Source organism: Pelecanus crispus, chromosome 1, assembly GCF_030463565.1.
Source record: "Pelecanus crispus isolate bPelCri1 chromosome 1, bPelCri1.pri, whole genome shotgun sequence".
NCBI lineage: Eukaryota > Metazoa > Chordata > Aves > Pelecaniformes > Pelecanidae > Pelecanus > Pelecanus crispus.
The window spans coordinates 141,370,868-141,386,807 of NC_134643.1; the positions used below are offsets into that span (position 1 = coordinate 141,370,868).

The 15,940-nt window shown below is 41.3% G+C and overlaps 1 protein-coding gene across 1 annotated transcript; it reads left to right on the forward strand.

Moving 5' to 3' along the window:
- Nucleotides 1-3,776: 3,776 nt before the first annotated feature.
- On the forward strand, nucleotides 3,777-10,059 carry PIGA (phosphatidylinositol glycan anchor biosynthesis class A). Its single transcript, XM_009484882.2, has 5 exons — nucleotides 3,777-4,467; nucleotides 5,046-5,178; nucleotides 6,339-6,471; nucleotides 7,699-7,905; nucleotides 9,673-10,059. Exons 1-5 carry the CDS (start codon nucleotides 3,777-3,779, stop codon nucleotides 9,934-9,936), a joined length of 1,428 nt encoding a protein of 475 aa, XP_009483157.2. The 3' UTR covers nucleotides 9,937-10,059.
- The last annotated feature ends 5,881 nt before the right edge of the window (nucleotides 10,060-15,940 follow it).

Genomic DNA, 15,940 nt, shown 5'->3' on the forward strand with positions numbered 1-15,940 from the left:
GAAGTAGACAGTTGGGCCCTCACTCCGTCTTCGCAGGAGTCTCAGAAGTGACAGGCTCTCCAGCCTTACCATATAAAAGTAAACCAAACGGAAGGACAGTTTGTCCTTTCTTTCAGGACAAAGATTCCAAATATTGCTTTCCTCCTCATTTTGGAGCATATTTAATTCCAGCAGGATCAGAAACTGAAAACGCTGTGTTTTTTCAAACAGGGTGTTGGGCTGTCTCTGGCTCTCTCCTGCTTGGTTTCCATAATCAATCTCGCTCTATGCTTGCACCTATAGGCCACAGTTCTCCATCCAGCAGTACTAATTTTCACTAATGTTCTCCATTTGGGGCTTCCAACAGTTTCTGCTTTCCTGAATCCTAAGAGAGAAAACATCCTTCGCCATGAGCCATTTGTGCACTCTCGCATCACTATTCCACGTCACAGGAGTTCTCTTCCAGGAGCGCTATGGCTCCCTCGCTGTGGCATCGGGCTCTGCAGCAGCACCATTTCGCAGCTCTCTTGTGAACTATTTTGTGAACAACTGATTGCCTCTTGTTGTCAATTACTAATGTTTCAAAATAATAAATGTCCATGCTTTAGGCATATTAAGTGTAAACAAATGCATTAATTCAGCACACACAGCAAAGCCACTTCACCAAACTGATAGTTTTGGCTCAAGACAGACATGCAATAAAAGCAACATTGTCTACCAGGCTGGGGACAGCATAGCAAACTCGGCATGAAAGGAGGCTGAGAGGGAGATGACAGAGCAGAGTACCTGGCAGAAAGATTTCCTGCCTTTCCAAGAACACCGAAGTGGTCTCCTTGAGGCAAGACGGCATATGCTACCGGAACAAAGCCACTGGAATATCTAAGTCTCCTCCACCTTCTCTCTCCATTAACTCAATTTATGAGGGTGCTTTAGGGAGCATTCAAGGACCAGGCTTGGAAGCAGTAATTACTTGGCTGTCATGGATTTAATGTCTTTACTCTCTGCTTTACATATCCCACAGTCTCACTCTGACCTTGTGCGTGCTTTAAAAGAGGGAGCGAGCATACCAAGTTCAGGCATGTAGAAAGGAAGAAAATTTGATTCTCCTTTCAGCTGTTGGTCCCTTCACAACAGCTTCAGGGCAGGACAGACTCAGGGCAGGACAGACTCTGGATCTGCCCAGGATCAGGTACAATTTTATGAATAAAAAACATAACACCACAGCCAGCAAAAAGTGTGTGGTACCCCATCCTTGTGAACCAGCCATGGACAGAACATTTAGCAGCACCTTTGCCAGCCTCCCACTGGCAAAGACTCCTTTCCTTTCCATTATGGTTTTTCCTAGGCTCCTTGGTAGACAAATTTTTCAAGGTTGTTTGAACGTGACAACGGGAGGAGGCTGCTGATATGGGACGACTGAGTTGGACTACTGACAGGTATGACCTTAAGCACCACTAGACATGTTTAATGAAGAACACAGGTGTCAGACCACCAAAGCTAACATGCCAGGCCAAAGGCAGGAAGGCTTGGCCACAATACTTTTCCTGACCTCCTTCAGGAAAGACGTTCAGAGCCTATGGCCAGCTGCTGAGAAAGCACAAAGTCCTCTCCAAAGTTCAGATAAATACAGAGGGCCAGAAAATCACAACTGTTGTGGCATAAGATGCTTCTGAGATTAAGCCTATCTGTCCTGTGGAAGGTTCTGTAGGTTGGTGCCAGTATTCCGGATTTGCACAGTGGCTGGTCTGCATCCACTTATGGAACGTGTTAAAACCCACTTCTTTCACTGAAGAGAGGGGCTGCTACGTTGTATACCAGTTAGGATTTCTCTTTGGATTTTTTAAGCTTGCATACCAAGAATTACAACTTCTCTAGACAGCACAAAAGAACTAGTCTAAAAAAAAAAAAAAAATTCCAAATATTTAAAATGGTAAGCATTGTTCTTCTGACAGCTAAAATTGGAGTGACTAGTACAGCTTGATTCTTCAGGGCATCCTGACACTGAGGGAGGTCACCACCGTCATTTACCAGGGATCACATCATGGGGTGCTGCAACTGAGAACCTCCAAGTGCTTTCCTCCTTCTCCTGGCACTACTTTGTTTTTCTTTCCTAGATGGAATTTAAGGCAACTGCTTACACCCAGGCTCCAGTTTCTGCTGAGGACTAGGATCCCTATGGCCCCCTGGTCTCTTCTTCTTTCACAGCAGGATACCTGCTGCTGCAGGTGAGACGCCTTCCCCTTTCTGGCCTCACACTCAGCTTCTCATCCGGAAATTCAGGTTCTTGCCACCCTGGAGGAGCGCTTGATGATGAAGGCAGATTTGCCAATACCGGTCTCATCTTTCTGAATGCATGAGAAAAATTCAAACAATGAGCAAAGTTTTTCTTATTCAGCACACTAACGTCTTTCAGTCCCCAATGAAGTGCCTGATTTCCACCTTGGTCCTTCTTGGGATCAGCGCCTCCAAACCATGTCTGCCCAAGCTTCAACCTAACCAGGAATCCAGCCAGCACTGCAGCCTAGGTCAGCTTCTACTGTCACTCATGACACGCATATTTGTATAGGAGTGATGACAGAATCAAATCTGACAAAACTCATATCAGAAATCTTGGCAAGGAGAAGTAGCCGCCAAACATAATTTTGGGAACATACAGGGAAGGCATGAACAACCCTAGCCTGGTGAGGTAACATCCTCCTTGGCAGTCAGCAGCAGTTGGGCCGGTGCTGGAGCTGCTGACTGTAAAGCTCCTTGAGCAGACCAGAAATACACAGCCAAGCGATGCCAGCCCAGGGTGTGAGCGCACAACTCACACAACCCAACCGCATTTCTCAAAGTTCAAGCTCCTGGACCTTCTGTAAAAATCACGGCAGTTTTATTTTCATCTAGAGAGAGCAAGCTTCCAGCACGCATGACGAAAGACTTGAGGACATTTCCCCAGTTCCAGCTGTGACCGAGCCAAAGGCTCTACACCAGAAGAGCTTCTCCGCTAGGGGCTGGGCAAAGCCTTTGGAGTTTTGAGGCAGCTCTACCACTTTACAGCACGCGGCTCACCTTCTTCTTCACTTTGGACTAGGCTTTTTTGCGTGCCAGCTTTCTTTTTTGGACAGCAAGGGGCCGAGGCACGCTTCCCACCGCTGCAAGGCCGACGCTGCCGCAGGAGGGCGGACACCCCGCTGCCCGGGCCCCGGCAGCAGCGGGAGGAGGCCTGAGGCGAAGCCCGCCGCACCCAACGGCTGGCCGCGCGCCCACGCTCCCCGCGTGCCCCGCCCCCCCCGCCACCGCCCGCCGCGCGCCGGGCCCGCCCCGCTTCCGGCACCTCCCTTCTCCCCGCCGCCCGCGCGAGACGTCCGGCGGCCGCTCCGATTGGCCGCTGTTTTTCCCGCGCGGCGCGGCGCCGGGCGGCGATTGGACCCCGGCGCTGCGTCGGGCCGGAGGCCGGGAGCTCTCGTCCGCGGGGAGGAGGGAAGTCGCCGTGCGGTTGCCGTGGTGACCGGGCGGCCGTGCCCGGAAATGGGAAGGCGCCGGGAAGCGCCCGGGAAGCGCCGGCGGCCGGCAGGTACGTGCGCGCGCGCAGGCGCTCCCGCCCCCCTCGTCCCCCCCCCCCCCCCCACTCCCTCGAGGCGGCCGCCGGTTGCCGGGGTGATCGCCCTCTTAAAGGGCCCGCGGCGGCCGCCCCTCGGTGCGCGCCGCTGGCGCTGGCGGGGGCCGCGGTGCGGCCTGCGCGGGAGGCATGGCCGGGCCCGGCGGCGGCGGTGAGGGGACCGGGGGTCCTGACGGGCGGCCGCCGGCGAGTGATGGCGCCTTGTGGTTCCCCCGGCAGGAGCGGCCCCGGGATGGCGGCCGGGGGCCCGGCAGGGGGGGCGCACAGCGTCTGCATGGTGTCGGACTTCTTCTACCCCAACATGGGGGGCGTGGAGAGCCACGTGTACCAGCTGTCGCAGTGCCTCATCGAGAGGGGCCACAAGGTCCTGGTGGTCACCCACGCCTACGGCCGCCGGAAGGGCATCCGCTACCTCACCAACGGGCTGAAAGTCTACTACTTGCCTCTGAGGGTGATGTACAACCAGTCCACGGCGACGACGCTCTTCCATAGCCTGCCCCTGCTCAGGTACATATTTGTGCGGGAGAGGGTCACCGTCGTCCATGCCCACAGCTCTTTCTCCGCCATGGCCCACGACGCCCTCTTCCACGCCAAGACCATGGGGCTGCGGACGGTGTTCACGGACCACTCCCTCTTTGGGTTTGCGGATGTCAGCTCGGTGCTTACCAACAAACTTCTGACGGTGTCCCTGTGTGATACGAACCACATCATCTGCGTCTCGTACACGAGTAAGGAAAACACGGTGCTGCGAGCAGCTTTGGACCCTCTGATAGTCTCTGTCATCCCCAATGCCGTTGATCCCACCGACTTCACTCCGGACCCATCAAGGAGGGATGACAGTACAATAACAATTGTTGTTGTCAGCAGACTTGTTTACAGAAAAGGTAATGGGGGCTAAAATGTAAGTTTATTTTGTTTTTTTGGTTATTTTTTTTCTTTAGGGCATGGTAAGAAAGGTCTTGGTTAGGTACCACTTACGCTGTATCTGTGGTATGGATTGGGTTTTAAATGGGAGCTGTCAGGTGATGGTTCTGAGCTTTTATGGCTGTGCGTTCAAGAAGAAGAAAAGTAAGTTTCAGTTTGCGCGTGTTGGGTTCAGAGGTGTTTTTCTTTTGTGCTATTGAAGATATTGAAAATTGAAATTTGTAAAATGGAAGCTTTGGCTTATATTGGGGGTATGATTTAGGCCCTAATCTATATAATCTGTTAGAAAATTTTTAACTGTTTTTTATTTAATCAAGCAACAGCAACTTAAGTGATTTTTTTTTATCTTATTTGTCTCCTAACAATCACAAGTTGTCTTTTTTTTTTTTTAGAATTTTGTGTTCAGCGGTGTAACTGTCTTCAAGAGACTTCTTTTTAAATTTTATTCTATTGGATAGAGTTATTAGCAGTAGGCTACATCATGATAAGTTCTAAAATCAAATATAATAACACCTTGCCCTAAATTTTGTACTCTTAGGTATAGATTTGCTTAGTGGTATAATTCCTGAGCTCTGTCAGAAATATCCGGAGTTACATTTCTTAGTTGGAGGAGAAGGGCCAAAACGAATCATACTGGAAGAAGTCCGGGAAAGATACCAGCTGCATGACAGGTTTGTTCTATGCATGTCTATGACACTTCAATGTGCTTTAGGGGTGGGGAAGACAACAGCGACACCCTTTCTGCCTGCCCCCCTCCCCCTAAAAAAACCCAAACCTCCAAAAATTCAGGCTGGAGAAGATCAGAACTATTGAAGGCAATGCAGGTAGACCAGACACTAACTGAACACTTATGGCGTTGGACTATGATCCTGCAAGTTAATTCATAGAAACAGACTCTGTATGAACCTTCACTTGAGTCAGAGAAAAGCTGACTTTAGACATAAATTTATCTTGCACCTCTCTGAAACTGTGACGCTTGGATCACATGTTACCATGTGCCATAATGTGTTAGATGGCTAGTTCCTGTCACTGCTGCTTGTGGGGATGACTGCTAGTGATTTATTTTATTATTTCAGTATGAAACTCTTCAGGGTAGTGCTTATCTAGTATGTGTTCTTGTGGTACTACAAAAGTGTTCCTTTGGTGTTACTGTGTTACCAAAATGTTTCTGTGATGCATATGCATTTGTGTATTTCTTTGGGATTTTCTTGTTGTTCAAAGACAGTTTTATGTGGCAAGGATAAGGTTCTTAATTTTCCATTTCCTTTTCTCTGTTTTCTCTTGCCCATTCTGTACTTCAGTCAGTGATTCCTCTGGATGAACAATAAAATTGTTCGTTAGTATCATTCTTATTTCACCCTTTTCTGTTTACCAGTATCTCTTCAAAATAATAGGTCCTGATCATTGTATCCTAAATACGCCCCCTCTCAGACTTTGAGAATGATCAGACCTCACATTAAAAATTCAGATAATACATTGAAACAAAGAAAGGGTGACAAATCTTAATTATTAACTGCATGAAGCCATGTTCTCTTACAGAACTAGAAAGCTCAGTAGCAATGCTTTGAAGGCAGTTGCCAATAAAACAAACAGAGCAACTTCTCACCCCAGCTTTTTCTGAAAATAAAGTTTCCTTTAGCGCGAAAATAAGAAGCAGACTCTTCTATTTCTTCATTGCTGGAAAAGTTTACAGAAAATGGAACAAACATGTCTGTGTTCCTTCTCTCACTATATAAGTGTGAACCATTGGTACATTTTTCAGATGTGTAACATTATACAGCATTATTACAGTCCAAATCTAGTGTTTATCTATTTTTTTTTTTATATGCAGAGTGCGTCTCCTAGGAGCCTTGGAACACCAGGACGTTAGAAATGTTCTAGTCCAGGGGCACATTTTTCTCAATACTTCCCTCACTGAGGCCTTTTGTATGGCAATTGTGGAAGCAGCAAGCTGTGGTTTACAGGTAAAAAAAAAAAAAATCTCAAATATCTAGAACACATGTACCCAATTAAACAAAGTTTATGATTAAATAATATGTGCTTGTAGCATTTGATTTAATCTGAGGCTCTGTCTTTACCGAGGTGAGCAAATATTATCCCCATTTACAGATCACCTGGAAGCTGAGACAGAAGGATTAACTGAAACTGCTTAAGCTCCCAGAAGAAACTTGTGCAGAATTGGGAATAACATGTAGATCTGCTAACTCTCAGTTCTCTGAGCTAACCAGACTGCCTCTCCAAAACGCTCTTTTGTATGTACTCCTTTACAGAGTTTTGGGGTAGTTGATGTTCATGAAGGTTTACTTTGACAGTACTTTAAGAGGAGTTGCAGAAAACTGCTCATGAGCATGGGTGACTTTGGTCAGTCAGGCATACTGAATTACCAGACTAAGCCATTGTACTAGAACTGTTTTCCTGTTTTCTTCCTGCACCAAGAACTGACATTTGTTTTCTTATAGTAACTGAGGATATATTTGCCTTACCATGTAGGGATTCAAGCTAAGAGTCGGAGAGAGAAAAAACAGTAAAAGCCCTTTCTGGCAAATTTACAACTCAGGTTGACAACTCAAAAAAAGTTAAATCAACAGCCATAAAGAACTTAGGTTCTCACATTAAAATATAAGGAAACTTTTTTTTAAAATACAGACTGATACAGAGTATCTAATATACAGGAAGTATAGAAAATGTGACTGACTTTTTTTTTCACTCTGATATCTTTTGACAGTAGGTACTACATAGGTGTTGTAGTTATTCCCCTGTCATCTCTTTTCCTCTCTAGAGGTGAGGAAGTTCTGCAGTTTTCTTATTGCTGGCTGCTCTTTAGAGATGATTGCATAATGTGATTGCATAATCTGGTTACACGGATTTAGTTGTGTGCTGTGACAAACACCTTTAGGAAAGATGTCTCATAAAACACTAATTAGAACAAGTCTTCTGTCTTATCGTGCTACCAAAGAATCATTCTGAACATCATTAAACGTAATCTGCTGTGCTAGATTTTTTCTAGGGCCTAGACCTTCAGTTTGCATACAGGTAAAATTCCCAAAGCATCATACTGGTCTTTGCCTTCATGGCAACCATTCATTGTATTTTTTTTTTCCTATTCATCTTAAGTGCTGCATCTAAGCAGCGTAATAGTAGTGTCATCATTCTAAGCAGCATATATGCTATTTCTTTTGTTTCTTTCAAAGGTGGTGAGTACAAGAGTTGGCGGGATTCCTGAGGTGCTTCCAGAAAATCTCATTATTTTATGTGAACCCTCCGTGAAATCTTTGTGTGATGGAATAGAAAAAGCTATTGCCCAGCTCAGATCGGGAACACTACCATCCCCAGAAACTGTTCATAATAAAGTAAAGACATTTTATACATGGAGGAATGTGGCAGAGAGAACTGAGAAAGTATGTATAACCACTTCTTTTTAATTCTCATAAAGTATATTTCTGAAACAGCTGCTTCTTTGAAACATTACTGTCTACATTCTCTGTGTAATCTTCCAGTGTAATTTTTTAGTGTGTTTCCTGTCAAACACACATGGTTTAAAAAGGTTCAGAAAATACTCCCCCCGCCCCCCCAAAATACATCCCTAGAGAGGTTTTTTTTGTTTGCCTTTTTTTCTATTCCATAACTGCTGATAAATATTCTGAAGAGCAGTCTAGATCTTTAGTTACATTTAGTTACATTTCTACTAATATTTTTTTTTTTTCCAGCCTTCACATTAAGTAACTTTTCTGGCATAACTGGAAAGCATGCTGTATAAAATGTATGAAAAGGAAAAGATGATGAAGTTTTGTGTGCCACGTGCTAACAAGTGGTTTAAAATTATGAGAGGTAGTTTAATGCTGGTAGGCTGAATATAGCTGAATTTACATAAGCCATGTATGTAATGAAAATAAATTATCACACTTTAGAAATCGTATTTCAGCATTAGAACTGTGCTTCAGCATAAAAATTCTGCCGTTAGTGAAGAATGTTAACTGCAATAACGTTATAAACACCTGTGGAGATCTGTAGCTTCTGACTTCAGCCCCTGTGTTTTAGGCAAGAGAATAGCTGAATCACATGCCTTTTAATTACATTGTACTGTACTCAGATATCTATCTCTTGTAAGTGTCCCTGAAGTATCATGTACAACCAGTTTATTTTATCATTTTCAAGTACAGGTAGTACAATTAACTTTATGACTTTGTAACTGCAAGCAACATTTCAATTGCAAAGTTTTTATAGAAGTTACTCTAGATTTCAGTTTCCTTTACAGCCCTTTCTTTAAAAAACCAAAAAACCCAAATGAAACAAAAAAAAAACCCAAACCCAAAAAAACCAAAACCAAAAACCCTCTGTGAAGGAAAATGTTAGTATCATTTGAAGAAGTATCCATGGAACATGCGTTGTACAAGACAAGTTAGTTGTCTGTTAGCTCATTGTTAAGTTACCCATAGGATGAAGCCTGTAATGTTCTCAAGGCAAAAGCTCTGTATCCTTTTAAACCTTCTTTTGAGTTGTGTGTATTGGGTATTTATGTTTCTGTTCCATGAAACACGGGACTTTTTTTTTTTTTTTTTTAAGTGGTTGTGGTTAATATGTATATTAAGTCACTAGTAGCGTGTATTTGCTTTTCACATTAATTGAATTTTAAGGATTTTACTAAGAATGACTAGTGTTTCTTTAAATAAAAATCAGTATCCTATTATGATTTGCTTGATTGTTCAAATACAGAGATTTGGAAGATTGCCATCTCATCTATGAGTTCATCCATCTTTGTGTTGAAAATCTAGTAATTGCATGTTTGGACTCTTTTTCCTATGACTGGTGTGAATATGAGATTAGAACCCATTCAATTAATTAAAAAAACCCAACCCTCTCTATATAACACTACATGAGAGACAAATTATGCAGCCTTCCTATTTGATGAAATACTCTTGAGGTCCATCAAAAAAAATAGAACATTTCTTTTCCTTTTTCTCCTTAAATAAATTAATGAAATTTCTAGAACGGTACTCATAAATCAACATTTAAAATCTGCAAAGCTGTTTTTGGGTAATATTTGTCCCACCTAGTCGTTAGGAACAGATAATTTATTTTGCACACTGACAACAAAGTACTGCCTGATTTTTGAGGTAGAAGCACCATTGTTTTAAGATCTTACTTTCTGTCTCTTCTCCATTTAGGTGTATGACAGGGTTGCAGATGAAGTGGTTTTACCAATGGATGAGCGACTTAACAGACTAATGTCTCACTGTGGCCCGGTGACTGGGTGTATTTTTGCTCTTTTTGCTGTTCTGAACTTCCTTTTCTTGGCGTTTCTGAGGTGGATGACTCCAGATTCCATTATTGATGTTGCAGTAGATGCCACAGGACCTAAAGGCGCATGGACTAAACAGTATTTTTTGGGGAAAAAAGGAAGAGTTAAAGAAGAACTTCCAAGCTCCTAAAATGCTCAAATGGAGTGGAGAGAACACAGCAGTCACAAAAGGTTTTAATGCTTGCTGATAGAGACATTACTCTTAAAATTCTTCAGTTTCTTTCTGAAGTTCTTGGAAAGAAACTTAGTTAAATGTGCTACCTCAATTTAGGATTATGTTTTAATTTGGTTTTGGATTTATGAAAATTTATGGACATCTCTTTTGCACTTAAAGCTGGGAGGAGAACATGGGTTTTTACATGTGACAAAAAATACAAAAATACAAGATTTTTCTCAACAACTTGAATATTACAGAAACTGACTGTAAACTTCAGTGGTATTTGGGAAAGCAATACGTAAAAATTATTAGCTTATAGTAGTCCCTGCTAATTCCTGATATCTACCGTGATTTTTATTTTGAGACCTATTTTAAAATACGTAATTAAAACCCCAAAAAACCACACCTTTTCTCTCCTAAGATGAAAATGGCACTTGAAATGAGTCATGAAGTTCATTACCATGGAAATTTCAGAGACTTAGTTCTAGCAGTTGTGTCCCAGTGACAGTGTTTTGCCTGCATAGCATTATTCTTTTGCAGTTCTTCCTTAGTTAAGATTGGATCATCCTGTTGCTAAATAAAAAAATCCATAATGAATTTTTGGTATTTTCAGAGGTGCTAAATTTGTCCTGTTCACTTACATGTGTGAAAGTGATGTAAAGCTTATGGCATTTTTTTAAAGTACGTAGGTGAAGAAATTATATTATTTAGAGTTAATATAGTCTTCAGAAAGAGCTCAGGCCTGAAAACTCCAGCAGACTGTGCCAAAGGGTGAAGTAACACACACGTGTGTGTGCAAGAGAGAGAAATCTGTGAAGGGCTTAACAAGCACCATCATGCTCGTCCTCTCTCTCCCCTCTCCAACCTCCCCCTTTCCCCTCACCACCCCCCAATTATGACCAAAATGGCATTCAGGTCCATCTCTGGGAAGGACAGTGTTTAGTGTGAGTGATTTCACCTAGACCACATCAGAGACAGTGTCAGGCAGGTTCTGCAAGTGAAATCTTGGGAAGGTATCCCTTAAATGGAAATAACCTATAGGTGTGCTTTTCATGGAGAGGAAAAAAAAAATAAAGAAAAAGGAAGTGTCTCCTTACCTCTGTTAGCTGTCCTAAGCAATGCATACCTGGGACAATAGGCTGCACAACATAGGAATGTGGGAGAGGAGGCATTTATCTCATTTATGTCGACCACCTCTAAACCATGCCCCCTGCCTAATGCACTGGGTTAATTTCTTTTTCAAGTATCACTGAAGACTAAAATTCTTAGGAGTTTATGACTCTGAGGATTATGTAGTGTCGGACACTGTATTAATATTAAAACTGTGCAATACGACAATACTGTTTCCAGACCCTTGACGGGCAGTATTTAAAACACAACTTCTGTCAATATCATCTTGTTTGTGTAGAGATGTAGTTACCCTAACATCTGACATTTTATAATTTCATTGAACGTATTTTCATGAAACACAGAAAGGTAATGTGAAATAAACGCCATATACAAAGTCTATTTTCTTTTACTAGAATTTTTAGCCTTTGATATGTAGCGTACAATATGCATTGTATTACCATTTGAATTTTTCAAACTCTACCTTAAAAGTGGAGGTCAGCTACAATGGTGCCACACAGACCATGGATAAGTGGGTGGAATTAAGGTAATGTTTTACTTTTCAAAGTTTCTTTTTTTTTTTTAATAACATTCACATTTGTAACAACTTTTTAAAAAAACTGATTATCATTCCAGGGAAATGTTATATATATATTTTTAATAATATTTTGTTGATTCTGGTTTATTTCTTTTTGGTTTCCTGCAACATCTACAAACAGAAATCAAATTTTCAACAGGATTGTGAGAATCTATTCAAAACACTTCTCACTTTTCTTTTCTGGAACGTTGTGTACTTATGACTAACATAAAACCTTGTTATAGTCTTGTTTACAAGACAGATTTGCAGTTGATCTAAAAGTTTATTTACCTTTCCATAAAGAATGGATATTTTTTATTAATATGTGGGAACATACAATTAAAAACTACAGAAATATACTCCATATCGCTGCTTCCCATCACTGGTGGTTGGACTTCTTATGAGAAAGATGATGATTAAAAGACATTCTGCACAAGCTGTCACAAAAATTTAATCCATACCTGGTTTAACTACAAGTATGCTGTTTCTCAAGTAATGCAGCTTTTATCACGGCATAACTCTTTGTGGGACTGATTCACTTACCGCCCTTGTGCAATGGTGTAAGGTATGATGTCCCTGAATCGCTCACAGTTTTAAAAAGCATCAGTGTGTGAAAGGGAAAGGTTTAAATAAAATAATCACAATAATAAAAAAAAAAAAAAAACAAACAGAGATCATGAGTGTATTTTAGGAATATGTATTTAGAAATGAATCTAAAAAAAGTAAAAATAGATAGAATAAAAAATCTAAAATGTTTCAGTTGTGCTTGTAGGTAACGAGATCATTGTGAAATACTATGGAAATGTTACCAAAGAGTGATACTAATGGAGTTATGCCTTGCATAGAGCAGAGCCTCCTGTGTGGAGGAGGAGGGAACACCCCAAAACCTTCTATTTAGGAGGTCCCCCCCTTTCATAAAGGGACCATTGATCTGCAATGAAATTCCATCCCACAGGCACAAGGAGAAATTATGTTTCCAATACATTATATGCAGACACTGTGAATTAAGGTATGGACAGCGTGCTGATAATTGAAAATTGTGTGTTAAACCTGAACAAGTATCACGAAAAGTATGAATGTAAGATTCGTCTTTCAAATTGTGCTTTAGGGGATGTGGATGGATCTGTAAGAAGGTAATTACACTGTAATGTACTTATTTTTGTGGTCAAGTTTTTCTGCATCTTTTTAAAATAAACTTATTTTTCCCCTTTTGATATTTATTTCTCTTTGCTAGTCCTTTTTTTCATATATGCTTAGGCTTATAACCATATAATTGTAAAATTGCATCATTTTGATGCTCCAGTAAAATACAAACTTTATGTAAATAGATATAAGAACAATCAATCTCAAAAGAAAATGGTTTTAAAAACTTTTTAAAATTAAAAAATATTTAAATACTTTTAATGTTTGATTTGCTATCATTAAGCTAGTCTCAGCATATTTGCTGTACTTCTTTTATGACACTCAGGAGTACGTTGACTTCCACAGTTTTTCCTAATTACTTTAGCATTGACATAGTTGGATAAAAGGTGGATATTTTTTGTTAAGGGAAGAAAAGTAAAGGCAAGATGCGGTTATACATCTGAATTTACTGTTGTACTGAAATTATGCACTTTTCTTGTAAACTTTAACAGGTAGATTAGATTGTTTTCAGATTCTGACTGTCTTCACTGCTGGCATAACTCTGGAGATTATATTGGGGGGGGGGTTCACTGAACTTGAACTGTGCTGGTTGCCTAGTACACGCTAGTTCTTTACGCTGGGTGTTGGACCGGGAGGGAGTGGTGGCATGCATCTAGAGAAGGAGCCATCCCCTGCTGGGACAGGCGTTGGAGGCAGGCAGGGGGAAATTAATTACCTGCTGGAATTTGCCATCTTCCTGCCCGGGCAGAAGCAGGAGTTTAGATAACCAGACCTTAGTGGTGCGATGGGCGGGCGGATAGGTGAGATGGATCCCACGTCTGCTTGTGTGCGAGCGAGCGAGCAGTGAGTCACTATAGACACGCCTTTTGGAAAGCAGGAGTGTTGTAAGTGTGCTGACCTAAGGGTGCAAGCGGGGCAAGGCGTGTTTGGGAAGTGGTGTCATTTATTAGATCTGACTGATAGAAAAGAAATAGCCCAGCTCTCTGTCCGTCTTTGTTCTGATCTCTTCCCTTCGAGATAAAGGATTTCTGTCTCCTTTTTTTCCCCAGTTGTCTGTCTTTGACTGAATATATTTGATATTCAAACTCTCGACTATATACATTAGAAATACACTGCTGTAATTCAAAGAGCGTTTAGCGTAAGGATAGACCAATACCACTTTTAATTTCTTTGAGAAGAGGATTCCTCTAATTTTTATTTCCTTACCAAATTCTTCAGGTCACTTCTGACATTTCCCACTGTTGGCTAAAGTAAAGGTGAACTGTAGTGAAAATGAGCTCTTCTAAGCTGGACTGCCTTTTCCTTTGTGCTTATTCCTTGCATGTTTGTAAACCTAGGTTATATAAAGATTAGCTTTCCAGTTCTTTGGAGGATCTAGCTAAACTATTTCTGTTTGTTCACCATCTCATGACAATTTTATTGAAGGATTAATTTATTTTCTGGATATTTTGATTTGATGATTGAGTAATTACTCTAGCTGAAAGCTAGAATGATTCATGGAGTAGTTTGGGCATCCTGCAGAAGTTCTCAAAATGGCATGTTTTTTCCACGGAGGGCTGACTTGTTTGCTCCAGTCTATCGATGGAGTTGCATAATCTGTCTCATTCAACTCACAACCACGCTGCCCAAAACAGCCAAGGAGGAAAGATAAGATTCCTGTTTCTGCGTTGTCGTTGCTCTTCCATTGTGTTATATCTGTTCTCATGCCTACGTTATGTTGCTCGCCTTTCTTTAGTTTCAGAAATACCAGACGTTTCCGAGTGATTATACCAGATCTTGCTACGGCTTATCTGACTACCACCTTCACCAGTATTAATACTTCCCACCATGCTGTTCAGCCGTCTTCCCACTGATGATTTTTTTTTTAATCTACCGCAGTAATTTTCCTAGTGTTCTCTCATACACTAAGAGCAGATTAAGAGATTACATGAGCTTTCCTCAAATGAGTCCATCATTTAACTAAAAATCTTTATTTGTCTCGTTCTGAAGCCAGCAGGGTAATTTTGCTACTATGTGAATGGAGCTTGTCCTTCTGGAAGAATCACGTTCCTGTGACTGCTTCCAAGTCATCAAACTTCCTCATGGTTTTTTAGACCACCTGGAGAGCTCTTCAGTATTATTGGAATTTCACCTACCTTTAGGGATAAGAGAATTTCAGTGGAAATCACCTGATCGCCAGTTTCTTGTACTTTTCTGAGGGTTTTGGACTTGTACAATTCTACCTACTATCTGGCAGGCTGATTGTGAAAGAAGATCAATGGATCTCCCTTGAAACAAAAGTCTGTTTTCTGGTCTTTCTCTTAAAAGGTGCTGTTCCTGCTTGCTAATGTCCTATTGAGTGCCAGTTTTGTACATCCTACATGAGAAATATTTCTCCATCATTTAGGCTGACCTTTTCTTTGTAATGATCTTTTTTCTTTTTCTGTTTGTTCCTTTTCTCTGCATCCTATATTCTGTTCTTTACATCTTTTGCTACTCCTCTGGCTTCAGGAGGAGTGTTTTCATTATCTCATATTTTTCTAGGGCTAACTGATCACCCCTTTTTTGGTCCACCTTTGTTTGCTAATTTCTCCTTTCTGTTTCCTAGTTGAGAAAACTTAACTGTTTTACTCTGATTCCTTAACTGAACTTCTCTTGCCATGTAATCTCTGTCTTCAGCTGTCTTGTCCTCTAGCAAACTATTGAAGTGACTAAAAATAGGTAATTTTCCTCTTTTGGATTCATAGGTGTTATAGTTTCTACAGGTGTATTATATTGCTGTGGAAGGAAAGGTATACATAATATTTAGGTAAGGTGTTAAGTTATTGGTAAAAGTGTATTATCTTTGTTTAATTCAGAATTTTAGAAAAACTGGTTCACTTGAAAAATTAAAAAATAGCTTGGGGTGTTTGTTTCAGTGTGTCCACACATATTTTATACAGCATTCTAGTGCACCTGGGAGGGCAGAGTGCTGAAGACAGCAAGGTACTAAGCCAGCTGTATTGCTACAAAACAAAACAAATTGCATCTAAAATGTCCAGGGAAATAATTTCCTGTAAAATTTCCTCCTGCATATCCACCATCTCCTTGGAATCTCTTAAGACAGGAGAGTCATCCTGCTCTTTCTCTTGACAGGTATGTAAATTGAAGGGTAAGAGATCCTGGGCAAGG

Bases quoted from the DNA above. Each gene is read 5' to 3' on its own strand.
- PIGA (XM_009484882.2), top strand. From the start codon at position 3,777: ATGGCGCCTTGTGGTTCCCCCGGCAGGAGCGGCCCCGGGATGGCGGCC. The intron at 4,468-5,045 runs GTAATGGGGGCT...TTGTACTCTTAG, and splicing joins CAGACTTGTTTACAGAAAAG to GTATAGATTTGCTTAGTGGT. The intron at 6,472-7,698 runs GTAAAAAAAAAA...TTTCTTTCAAAG, and splicing joins CAGCAAGCTGTGGTTTACAG to GTGGTGAGTACAAGAGTTGG.